Genomic DNA, 13993 nt, shown 5'->3' with positions numbered 1-13993 from the left:
AGGGAAAATCTAAACTGCCCCAGAGCAGACCCCAAAGCAATAGACAGCCCCCAACATGTATTGTCGTGAAACAAGATGAAAACACAGACACAGGTAGAAAGATAGGCTGAGCAAACGATGGAGCCCTCGCTAACTAGAAAGGACAGGAAAGAAAAGCTGCTGTCTGCAATCACGCAAAAAACCCTGCCAAAAAGAATGTCCAACACGTCTGATAGAAAAAGGCCCTGAAGTCGCTAGACTTCAAATCACTATATCAGCACTCAGGTATATTCTGAAGACAGAGCAAAAGAGATCAACTGATTAGAGACAAAATGGGGATTCAGCCCAGTCCCAGCCAGGGCTGGCTGAACACAAAAACTAAGTAAACCAGACAGAAACTCATATGAACAATAGCAGAGAAAACTTAGCTTTAGGAAGGCAGGAACCAAACTGGAAACCAGGAGCCACAGTCAGGAATAATCACCAGCAAGAAACTAGGGAGTCGGCTGCCTTAAATCCAATCAGAAACTCCTGATGTCCAATCGCAGTCCTCTTCCTCAGGTGGCCGGTCTCTGCCATTTAGATCAGCTTCATTACCTCCCTTCACCAACAGAGGGAGTCCAGATAGAGAACTCACTACTCCTCTGTCAGCACAGCCAGCTCCATAACCCTCACCAGAAGCCAGAGGCAAACCCGAAAATGAGCTCACAACACTGGAAGTTGTAGGTTACTAAGCTTGGCAATGTATTAATGTACCGATGGAGGTTCTGGTGATGTATTACTGTATTAACGTTGGTATTAGTGATGCATTACTGTACTGACGGTGGTTCTGAGGATGACTTACTATATTGATGGTGGGTCTGTATGTATTAGTGTATTGACAGTGAATATACCCAAAGTAGAAACGGTCAGCAGTGATATGCACTTCCAGTATCAATATACCCAAACAACAAAGGGAAGCATAAATGCAAAAAATATATGTATAAAATTAATGAAAACTGTATAAAGCAGCTATAATAGGCACCCGTACTGGTAAGCACAATAGAGATGTATTGATAAAATAGACATGTACCTATAAAGTCAGTAGCAAAATTTTCCAATGATGCATACTTAGAAATCACGTAACTGTGTGCTAAATATACCAATATAAACAGCAGTAGTGCCGACATGATAACAATTGAAAAAAAAGGAGGAGAAAAGTCGCAAAACTTCAATAAAGTGTAAATTTTATTAATTACAAAAAGACATTAATTACAAGAAGACATGCAAAAAAGATTCACACTGTAAGTTCAATTGATGAGAAGGAGAAAAATGACCACTACCCAGAGATAAAGACAGACCAGTGCTTCCCTGATATGAAATGACATAAAGGCAGGGTAAGAAAGTACAAAGTCATGCCAAATTCAGGCAGTTAGCCAGTTGGGTCCCATGTGGGAAACCATGTGTACCTATAAAGTGCTATCATGCAGACCAAAAGAATAAAGAGTCAAAGAACCCAAACTCGGAAGGATGCAAAGGGGCAAAGTCACTTAAAATGTGATGTGGTCTCTAAAAAAAACTGATTCTGTAAATTTTGTTGGAAAAATTAGAAAACCGCTGGTCAACCCTTCTAACTTCCTAACAAAAAAATATGTTTCAAAAATTATGCAGATGTAAAGCAGACATGTGGGTAATGTTATTTATTACCTGTTTTGTGTGTTATGACTCTCTGATTTAAGAGCAGAAAAATTAAAAGTTTGAAAATTGCTAAATTTTCTAAAAATTTCCACAAATTTTCACAAATAAACACAAGGCATATCGAACAAATTTTACCAATATCATGGTACAATATGTCACAAAAAACACTGTCTCAAAATCAGTGGGATCCGTTCAAGCATTCCAGAGTTATTACCTCATAAAATGACAGTGGTCAGACTTAAAAAATGTAACCTTGTCATTAAGGTTAAAATTCGCTCCGTCACTAAGGGGTTAAAACGGCATCGACACATGTCCTAGGATAAGAAGTCAAAGCAGATTTGCAGGTGTAGTGACATGGGGACAGGGAAGGAGCGCCAGTAGACAGAGTGTGCGGAGACTGAGGAGCAAAGTGCGTACAAGGGTTGGAGCGAACCGGTCACGTGACCGCAGGGGCGGAGCTACCCCACACAAGGACAGGTAGCTGGCCGAGGGCACAGAATACAAGGGACAAAACCATAATGTAGTCAGAGAGCCAAGCCGAGGGTCAGAAGCCAGATGGGAACGAGGTAACTGGGGACAAGACAGACGAATAACCAGAGGCAAGCCAAGGAGTCAGATAACCAGGAGGGACAAGTCAGTACTGAGCAGAAAGACAGTGACAATAGTCAGGGGGCAAACCGGGTCATACACAGCAAACAGACATATGCAGAGGAACAATGATACAGAGAGAAACCTGGGTCAGCGACCTCAAACCGAGTAGGTGGAAGTATCACCGACACTGAACCCAGGAACTACCAGCATTAAATAGCCACCCCAGAACCAAAGAGAGGTGAACAGACTTAACCCTGACCTGACCAGGACTGAGCCAGAACCACCCCATCCTGAGTCATGACAGCAGACACGTGTTTTGAGCTGGTTGCCCCTCATCAGTGCAACGCAGGAAATCTGATTTGGTCCCTGCTTTTCACTGAGGAGAGGCAAACACACCAAAACACGTGTCTGCAAATGGTGTATCTGGTTCGCCTTCTTATCCCAAGTCATGTGACAAGACTTAATAAAGGGTCAATTTTGACTTTTAGGATTTCTACATCCAACAGGTAGCACTAGAGTTCAAATTTTGACACATGACCTGGGATAAGAAGTCATACTAGAAACTCCAATTGCAGACACTTGTTTTGGGGGTAGTTGACGCTCATCAGTACAAAATAGGTGATCTTTTATGGAATTGCTGCTTATAATAGGTGACATTAGATTTCCAGTCCACTTTCTCACTGAGAGGACTATTTCCACTTCCAAAACACTTGTAGATAGTCCAAAGCCTGAGCCCCGGCAAGAAAGACAATGGAAGCAAAAGATAATGGATTTTTTTATATTAAAAACATTCATTGACAGTTTCTCAAGATGTTTAGTTTCAGAACAATTCACAACATGACCTTTAAAATATTTTGGTATTCATAGATGAGCATGGTTGTGATGGTATGATATGTTATGTGGGTATCATTTTGTGTCTTTTTATACTTTACGGATTTCCATAGTGTTCTCTGTTATGAATGGGTCACCGAGGAGGATAGCAGGCCAGGCTAAGCCACAGACAATCAGAGAGGTTGGTAACTAAGCGGATTGCAGACCCCTGATCCTATCCACACAACTAGCAGTAGCCGTGGAGCGTACCTACGATGATCCTAGAAGCCTCGGTACAGCCGGAGAGCTAACTAAGCCTAAAGCAAGAAAGCGGAAATCTAAACTGCCCCGGAGCAGGCCCCAAAGGAATAGATAGCCCCCAAACATATATTGTCGGTGAGACAAGATGAAACACAAACGCAGGCAGGAAAATAGACTGAGCAAACGATGGGGCCCACACTGACTAGACAGGACAGGACAGGAAAGACACTGTCTGCAATCACGCAAAAAAACCTGCAAAAAGTCCACCACGTCTGATGCACAAAAACACTGAAGTCGCACGACTTCGCCCACTATATCAGCACTCTGGTATATTCTGAAAGCAAATCAAAAAGAGACCAATATAAAAGGGGACAAAACAAACTGGCACAAGCAGTAACATATGGGCGGTGATTCAGCACAGCCCCAGCCGGAGCTAGCTGACCTGCACAAAGCAGAGATAAAACCAGATCAAATGCGAACAGAATAGCAAATGAACCACTTAGCTGAACATGCAGGGAAAGAGCAGGAGACATCAGACCTCAGGAGGCACAGGAAAAAAAAAATCACCAGCAGGGATAGAGGGAGTCAGCTGTCTTAAATCCCAATCAGAAACCCTAGATCTCCAATCGTCTTCCTCATTATCAGGTGGCAAGCCTCTGTCAATCAGATCAGCTCCACTACCTCCAGTAACCACCAGAGGGAGCCCAGAAAGAGAACTCTCAATCTGACCAGCTCCACTATCTTCTGTAATCACCAAAGGGAAGCCAGAAAGAGAATTCACAACAGTTCTCCTGTTGCCCTGTATCATTCCCTGTATTCCCCATATTGTCTAGAGTCTCAATTACCTTCCCAAAGTCTGATAATTGAATTAGCTCACTTACTGTCTGCAGCCTGACTGTATCTATGTCTCTTGATGAACCCCCTGCAGTGCCTTAATCCCCAAGGCACCTTTGTCAGGTCTGGGAGGCCTGAAAACCACTCCAACCTGTCTGATTACCCCTGGGCATAAGTAGGGGGCTGGGGAGGACAGGAACTGTACAAGTCAGACCCTGTGTGATAATGATCATGTGAAGACAGCACGTCAGAGAGAAGGGGAAGCATATGGACCCATTTTATCCTGTGTCTGCTGGATTATTGGACTCTCATCTCCTTGGACATTCATCCTGTTACTGAACTGCATTCGTGTTCTGGTCTATTGTATCCTCAGTGTGGTGGATTGTTTATGGACCTTTTAGTTTTGCCTATAATAAAGGTATGGGATTGTTCACACTTCCCTCACTCTGTTGATTGTGTGGTATCGGAGAAGGACCCCGTGACAATATACTTTAAGGATTTTATTGCTTCTTAAAGGGAATCTGTAAGATTGTTTTTGTTATATAATCTGAGAGCAGGATAATGTAGAGGCAAAGACCCTGATTCCAGTGATGTGTCACTTACAGGGTTGCTTGCTGCAGTTTTGATAGAATCAGTTTTATCTGCTGTAGATCTAATAGCTCTAACAGTTCCCTGACTGCTGAGCTGTGTATAACCCCTCCCACACCATTGATTGGCTACTTCCCATGTGCACTGTGCATTATCAGATTGCGTTGAAGCCACAGCACACAGTCTAGTAAGTGATACATCACTGGAATCAGGGTCTCGTGTTCTATATTATGCTGTCCTCAGATTATATAGCAAAGCCCTGCTGACAGATTTCCTTTAACAAACTAATTATTTCCCACCTATCCAAAAAGGAGTGACCAGCAAATTCTAAACAAATGGCAAAAAAATAACATTGACAACAGGCCGCAGTATTGGTGTGACACATATCTCTGTCAGTTTAGGTGAGGCAGTCATAGACATCTCGACATATATGTTATTCAGCGATATTGGTGATTTGTTTCTGCATAAATTGAAAAAGGAAATGTTATTTATTTGCAGCAGCCGGACTATAACCTTACTGATCGTGTGAGCTCAGGCACCCTCCCTAGCTCTGACTCACAGACTTGATCTTTCCCTGTGCTGTCACCAGGGGCATACATAAAAATCATAGGGGCCCACAGCGGAAGTTTAAATTTCCCCCTCACACACAAAAAAGAAAAAGATTACTATTCAGCGAAGTCACAACTTTGCAGCTCTCACAAAGCAATTTTCTGCCTATTGAAGCTCCTTAGTGTTCCCACATATTAACATGCCCCCCAAAAAGTGTTATGCCAATAAACACATAGTACCCGCTACACACAAAGATTGATGATATTACCCCTCCCCCATAAAAAATGAAACCCCATCGTGACCTCAACACAGTATGATGGCCCAATCACAACCCTCCACATTGTATAATGGCCCGCACACAATATAATGGGCCCAACATAGCCCTCCAAACAGCATAATGCCCCCACTAGCCCTCCAAACAGTATAATGCCCCCACTAGCCCTTCAAACAGTATAATGCCCCCACTAGCCCTTCAAACAGTATAATGCCCCCACTAGCCCTTCAAACAGTATAATGCCCCCACTAGCTCTTCAAACAGTATAATGGCCCAGACATAGCCCTCCAAACAGTATAATGTGCTTTACATAGCTCCCCAAACAGTGTAATGGGACCCGCATAGTCCTCCATACAGTATAATAGCACAACTAGCACTCCAAAAAGTATAATGTGCCCCATACAGCCCTCCAAAGAGTATAATGGTCCACACATAGTCCTCCAAACAGTATAATAGCCCACACATAGCCTTCCAAACAGTATAATGCCCCCACTAGCACTCCAAACAGTATAATGCCCCCACTAGCACTCCAAACAGTATAATGGCCCCACTAGCACTCCAAACAGTATAATGGCCCCACTAACCCCCCAAACAGTATAATGGCCCCAAAAGCACTCCAAACGGTATAATGCCCCCACTAGCCCCCCAACAGTATAATGGCCCCACTAGACCCCCAAACAGTATATTGGCCCACACATAGCCTTCCAAACAGTATAATGCCCCCACTAGCCTTCCAAACAGTGTAATTGCCCCACTAGCACTCCGAATAGTATAATGCCCCACTAGCCCTGCAAACAGTATAATGCCCCCACTAGTCCTTCAAACAGTATAATGGCCCACACATAGCCTTCCAAACAGTATAATGTGCCTTCCATAGCTCTCCAAACAGTGTAATGGGGCTTATATAGTCCTCCAAACAGTAAACTAGCACCACTAGCACTCCAAATACCATAATGTGCCCCATACAGCCCTCCAAAGAGTATAATGGTCCACACAAAGCCTTCCAAACAGTATAATGGCCCCAAAAGCACTCCAAACAGTATAATACTCCCATTAGCCCTCCAACAGTATAATGCCCCCACTAGCCCTCCAAACAGTATAATGCCCCCACTAGCCCTCCAAACAGTATAATACCCCCACTAGCCCTCCAAACAGTATATTGGCCCACACATAGCCCTCCAAACAGTATAATTGCCCCACTAGCCCTGCAAACAGTATAATGCCCCCACTAGTCCTTCAAACAGTATAATGGCCCACACATAGCCTTCCAAACAGTATAATGTGCCTTACATAGCTCTCCAAACAGTGTAATGGGGCTTATATAGTCCTCCAAACAGTAAACTAGCACCACTAGCACTCCAATTACCATAATGTTCCCCATACAGCCCTCCAAAGAGTATAATGGTCCACACATAGCCTTCCAAACAGTATAATGGCCCCAAAAGCCCCCAAACAGTATAATACCCCCATTAGCCCTCCAACAGTATATTGGCCCCACTAGCCCTCCAAACAGTATATTGGCCCACACATAGCCTTCCAAACAGTATAATTGCTCCACTAGCACTCCAAATAGTATAATGGCCCCACTAGCACTCCAAATAGTATAATGCCCCCACTAGCACTCCAAATAGTATAATGCCCCCACTAGCACTCCAAATAGTATAATGCCCCCACTAGCACTCCAAATAGTATAATGGCCCCACTAGCCCTGCAAACAGTATAATGCCCCCACTAGCCCCCCAAACAGTATAAGGGCTCCACTAGCACTCCAAATAGTATAATGGCCCCAAAAGCACTCCAAACGGTATAATACCCCCATTAGCCCTCCAACAGTATCGCCCCCACTAGCCCTCCAAACAGTATAATGCCCCCACTAGTCCTTCAGACAGTATAATGGCCCACACATAGCCTTCCAAAAAGTATAATGACCCCACTGGCACTCCAAACAGTGTAATGCCCTCAAATAGCGTTCCAAAGAGTATAATGGTCCCATATAGTCCATATAACAGTACTATGGCCCCGCAAGTACTCCAAACAGTATAATGGCCGCCATATCGTCCTCTAAGAGTGTAACGTCCTCCATATAGCTCTCCAAACAGTGTAATGGCCCCACTAGCCCTCCAAACAGTATAACGGCCCACAACATAGCCCTAAAAACTGTATAATGAACCCATTGACTTAAAAAATAATTACACTAAAAATACTCACCTTTCCTTATTCACCTGCTGCTCCGGTGTCTTCAGGAGCTCTTCACTGCTTGGCAGAGCATAGGCGATGTAGTGACATCATTGCGCCCCCAGCATCAGACCTCAGATGTACAGGGAGAATGATGGAGGAGACAGCTGATGGTTTCTGTTCCATCATTGCTTTCAACTGTATCTGCATCCAGGATGACGATACAATTGAAAGTGCAATGCCCCATAGCGGATGTGTGGACTGCCGCTATTAGCGGTACGCCATCAGATGTCACACACTATCTGTATGATTTCTTCAGTGTTTTACAATTTTCTCTCCTTAACTCTATAACTAAGCTATGATCTGTGACGTTCTCTCACTCTCCAGATTCACCACAAAATGGCTTCTGCATTCCCTGCTTCGGCTTTTATGCAGGCTCTCATGGTCACTCCTGAATGACTGTGTAATGCATTATGTGGAGTCTCACCCGGCGACTCCTGAGGTCATGTAATCCTTCTCTGGCTCTTGCAATCTTCTGAATTGTATGCAATCACATATAGTTCAAATTTGTTGGTTCCATTGAATTCCTAAAAATTCAAGACAAATTCTCTTTGGTTTGATATGAATTAGCTCACTCTTCTCCACTGCCTACCTTTGCAACAAGTGCAGCTTATGTTCATTGATCCCTGAAGTTTTTAGGCTGCACATTAGACTGGCTCTCCATGCATCACAGACTTGCTTTGAAAACTTACCATATCCCACTTCCTAAACTTGGACCCTTCTAGCATCTATATGAAGAAAGGGGGTGGCCGCGCCAGTATGTGATGCTGTCAACTGTACACATGGGTGTTAACAAGACACAAGTCAGTGACTCTTCAAAAAAAAAAAAACAAAGCAATATTCTTGTGTCTACACCTCAATAATCTAAAAATATAAGCAAAGAGTCATCATGGAATCCCTGCTTTCCTGAGAGGTGGAGGAATCAGCGGAGGAGCAATGTGTTATTTGAATTTTCTTGGCAAAAGTTAATAGCTGCACTACACATTTCTACCACTAGATGGTGCTGCAGAAAATTGTATTACATGAGCCAGAATAGCTTACTAGCACACCAAGTGAACAGACATGGTATTGCAGGTAAATTATACTAATAGTTAAATGTGGATCTTAACCAAGTGATGGGGTTAAGTTTATTTTATTTTGTGACTGCATTAATTACAACTATGTGTTGTGTTTTCATCAGTATCCTCCTCTTGATTAAGTTTCTGAGTGTTCTTCTGATCTCCTTAGTTCTTAAACAGTAAATATTGGGGTTTGCCATATGTGGTACGAAGGTATAGAGACAGAGGATGAGGACATTGACATCTTCATTGAGGATCAGGTTGAATTGATTGGCCACATACACAAATATCCTTGGGACAAAATATAAGCCAATCACAAACAAATGAGTGGCACAGGTATAGAACGCCTTCCTCCGACTGTCGGACTGGGTCTGGGAGATGACCACCTTGATGATGACTCCATAAGAGAAAAGTATGAATGCCAATGGCAGCAGAAGGACAAACATGGCAATCCCAAAAATGATACGCTTGAGGACCGTCACATCCTTGCAGGCCAAGGACAGGACCCCGGTGTTGGTGCAGAAGCAGCTTCGGATCCTATTTTCTCCACAGAAAGGAACATTGGAGTCCAGGAGTGCAATGACCAAAGCGATCACGCCCGTGAGAAACCAGAGGAAACAGCAGAGGAGGATGGTACGCCGGTTGGTGATTAAGGAGGGATATCTCAGAGGCTTGCAGATGGCAACGTAGCGGTCGATGGCCATCAGTAAGAGGATGTATGAGTCAAAGCTCCCCAGGAAATGAGCACAAAACACTTGAAAAATACATCCGGCAAATGAGATCGATCCGTCATCAAACCAATATTTGGCAATGATCTTTGGCAAAGTTACCGTGTCGAACAGCAGGTCGGAAATGGCCAGGTTTACGATGACCACGTACATGGGCTGGTAGAGCCTCCGATTGCAAACGATCAAAGCTATGACTGTGCCATTGGAGAAGAAGGATGTGAGGTAGACCAGAAATAGCGCAACGGAGACTGGAATATTGAACTTCTCGGCAATATTCGGGAACCCAAGGAGAATAAATCCAGTGAGATTAGCCATCGACTGGTGGGTATCCGATAGGAATCCTGAAAAATTCAGAAAAGGATACAGTCACCATTGTGCAACCAGCATTAAGAGACAAATTTCTATTTTTATTTTCTGTACCATCATGCACCTGGATGGAGCAGATTTATTTACAGCGCCTAATATCGCCCTCTGTAGAGTACTGCCGAAAGGATATGTTTTCAACAGAAATTTTTAAAAAAAAGGAATTCATGTGTGTTGGAACAGCATAGAGGACATCAAACAGCAATACTGAGCAGTATAGCTGTGATTGCAACTCTGCTGTGAGAAATCAGGAACAGCATAGAGGACATTACACAGCAGTACTGAGCGGTATAGCTGAGATTCCAACTCTACTTTGTGAAATCAGGAACAGCGTAGAGGACATTATACAGCAGTACTGAGCAGTAGAGCTGTGATTCCAACCCTGCTGTGAGAAATCAGGAACAGCATAGAGAAGAATATACATCAGTACTGAGCAGTATAGCTGTGATTCAAACTCTGCTGTGAGAAATCAGGGACAGCATAGAGGACATTATATAGAAGTACTGAGCAGTATAGCTGTGATTCCACCTCTACTGTGAGAAATCAGGGACAGCATAGAGGACATTATATAGCAGTACCGAGCAGTATAGCTGTGATTCCTTCTCTGCTGTGAGAAATCAGGGACAGCATAGAGGACAATATACAGCAGTACTGAGCGGTATAGCTGAAATTCCAACTCTACTGTGAGAAATCAGGAACAGCATAGAGGACATTATACAGCAGTACTGAACAGTATAGCTGTGATTCCATCTCTGCTGTGAGAAATCAGGAACAGCAAAGAGGACATTACACCACAGTATTGAGCAGTATAGCTGTGATTCCATCTCTGCTGTGAGAAATCACAAACAGCATAGAGGACATTACACAGCAGTACTGAGCATTATAGCTGTGATTCCAACTCTACTGTGAGAAATCAGGAACAGCATGGAGGACATTATACAGCAGTACTGTGATTCCAATTCTGCTGTGAGAAATCAGGAATAGCATAGAGGACATTAAACAGCAGTAGTGTGAAAAGTAGCTGTTAATCCAACTCTGCTGTGAAAAATAAGAAACAGTATAGAGGACATTATACAGCAGCACTGAGCAGTGTAGCTGTGAATCTAACTTTGTGGTGAGATAGCAGACTTACTAGAAAATACAAAATAGGTAAAACTTTATCACCACTAATACGAGAAATGCCATATACTGTATGAATGATGAATGATGTGTGGAAACTCCAGGCCGGTATTCTGGAGCAACAATAGAAATGGAAGGTACGTAATCCAGTACTGAAAAAATAGTAAAAAAAAATGACAATCTTTAATAAACAATTGTCTTAATAAAATACAATACCCCTCACCCAGGTGGACTCAATTTACTAACCATGGAAGAAATTGCTAGCTCAGGATTTTATTTAGGGGCATCAGACTACAGGAGGCTGAATACTAATGCACAGAACAATTCTCAGCTTTATAGTTTTAAAATAATTAAAAAAAAAAAAAACTTGTATCATTTCCTTTATACGTCTCAAATACTTATCACATGAAATCCCAATAAAATACATTTAAGTTTGTGGGTGTAAAAAATGTGGAAAAGTTCAGCGGGTATGAAGGCTTTTTTTAAGTCCCGTCTGTGGTCACCACTGGGGTGAGCTCAATACATCCAGATTTACACACGTTCCATTAAGCTTAATAATAATTAGCCTTTCTTCAGAGACTGCCCCTGAACCTTGGGAAAAATAACATTGTCATTTAACGCAAGGTTCCGTCCTGACCTGCTCAGATTGAGGTTTTGGGGTACAAGGAACTGCCCTCAAAATGTGCCCATAAGGGACCGTCTGTGGGATGGTTTAATCAAAATCTAAAGCTATTTACGTGACCCGTATTTTCCCCTCCGATATGACCCATGGGTCAATAACTGTGCCAGGCTGCCAACGATAACTTCTGAGGATCATCGAGGCTGGTGGCAATTTGTGGCGTCTTGGACACTCGGCTGGACTGATGGCTGAAGCTCAGTGCCCATTAGTGATATAAAGACTACCTTGGATATCTCGTGTCGGGTTCGGCATCTTACCTCTACTTCTCGCTTGGCACAGCCGTCCCTGGTAAAGAATGCAGGAAGTGACTGGAAATGACTTCATCCATGGCCGAGAAGCTGGAACATAAAGTATAGCTGTAGGGCATAATTACGGCATGCATGACATTACGGCGACCCGATTGTGAAATCCAGCAGTTGATGTCCATAAATGTGGCTGTATTTCTTCTCGTGTCATCTCGGGCACCGTGATCGCTCCACCATTAAGTCACATACATGTCGCGCTCACGGTCACTAGATTTACACTCTCCTGCCGTCCTGACGATACTACAGGGATGAAGCTTCCTCATAGTTACTTCCTCATCCGAGACCAGACCTGCTGATACTATTTACTCACCTGAGCGGTAAGATCAGACGCTCACGTGTGGACGATAAATTCTTATACCACCATTTATATTGTAGATAGTAGCGTAGCTACCAGGGGGGCAGAGGGTGCAGTCGCCCCGGGCCCCTTGCTCTGAGGGGGCCCACCAAGAGCTACTGCCACTGGGTTCACCACCTGAGTTATAATCAGGGTTACTGGTTAGGGACCCACTCAGATTTTTTGCATCCCCTGAGCTGAACCCCTAGCGAACGCCTCTGATTGTAGATCTCACAGGTCGGATTCTCGGCATATATTTAAGTTGATGCTTAGTTGCAGTTTTAACAGAGCTGAGTGAAGGTCTGTGGAGGCAACATATTGTGCCGGGGACCTCGCTCTCTATGCAAAAACATGACTGCTGGATACGGGATGGGGTGGACCCTCACTCCCCAAAAAACAGCCGTAACTCCAGGAAACCTCAACCCTCCTCTAGTTCTTCAGGTAAGAGAGATAAGGCAGGGATTCTTTCCCCTGATACTGGGAGGAGGGGAGTGTAAGTACCAGGTTCACACATCCCATGCTCCTCCCTACAATGCAAGACCCCCTTGCATAAATAATACCGCTATACAATGCCCAAAGAATGACTGCTACAGTGATTAAATAATAAAGTCTTTTCTCCATACAGTTCTCAAATAATATCCCCATTCAGTACTAGAATAAAAGCTTATCATTGTGCAAACGCTACAGCTATAGTGTGCAAATCATACCGCCATGTATAACCAAAAAGTATCAGAATACAATGATCAAATAATACTAATATATTGAGCAAAAGTCATATTCTCTAAAAGTCACAAATAATATATCATACAGAAGACAAGATGTCCTTACACTGCACAAATAGTACCGCTCCACAACGCCCATAACTTTATCATAAAGAGACAGCAGTAAAATCACCTTACAGCTCCCAAATAATATTCATATACAGCAGGTGAAATAAGTATTGAATATATCACCAATTTTCTAAGTAAATCTATTTCTAAAGATGCTATTAACATGAAATTCTCCCCAGATGTCGGTAATAATCCATCCAATCCACACAGGCAAATAAATCACATTAGATGCCCATAAATTATGTGCAATAATGAGAAATGACACAGGGAAAAAGTATTCAACACATGAAGACTGAGAGGAGCAAAAAGCCCTGGAAAGTCCTGACACCGGCTGACATTCTATCAGTAATTAGGAAGCAATCCTTCCACTTACTGATAAATAATATCAGCTGGTTCACCTGATGGCCTAAAAAAGGTGTCTAATTACCAAGGTGCCACACAGGAAACATCTCATGACTGGTAAAACCAGTCTCAAGACCTTCGCAACCTTATTGTTTCAAAGCATACTGATGGCATTGGTTACAGAAGAATTTATAAACTACTGAAGGTTCCAGTGAGTGCTGCTGAGGCAATAATGCGGAAGTAGAAAGATCATCATTTCACCTTAAACCAGCCACGAGCAGGTGCTCCATGCAAGATTTCAACAAGAGGAGTGAAAAGAATTATCAGAATAGTCCATGAGCCAAGGGCCACCTGTGGAGAGCTCCAGAAAGATCAGAAAACAGCAGGTACAATTGTTTCAAAGAAAACAATAAGTAATGCACTCAACCTCCATGACC

At 43.2% G+C, this 13993-nt stretch overlaps 1 protein-coding gene across 1 annotated transcript; it reads right to left on the bottom strand.

Moving 5' to 3' along the window:
- Positions 1-8924: 8924 nt before the first annotated feature.
- LOC141051536 (olfactory receptor 2AP1-like) lies at positions 8925-12859 on the bottom strand. The gene is made up of 2 exons (XM_073548498.1): positions 12003-12859; positions 8925-9925 (listed from the first exon to the last, which is right to left on the bottom strand). The coding sequence occupies exons 1-2, from the start codon at positions 12067-12069 to the stop codon at positions 8931-8933; spliced, it is 1062 nt and encodes a 353-aa protein (XP_073404599.1). The 5' UTR covers positions 12070-12859; the 3' UTR covers positions 8925-8930.
- Positions 12860-13993: the final 1134 nt, after the last annotated feature.

Source organism: Dendrobates tinctorius, unplaced genomic scaffold (assembly GCF_039654945.1).
Source record: "Dendrobates tinctorius isolate UK_male_01 unplaced genomic scaffold, ASM3965494v1 ptg000157l, whole genome shotgun sequence".
Classification (NCBI taxonomy): domain Eukaryota; kingdom Metazoa; phylum Chordata; class Amphibia; order Anura; family Dendrobatidae; genus Dendrobates; species Dendrobates tinctorius.
This window is presented reverse-complemented; position numbering and strand designations above follow the sequence as displayed.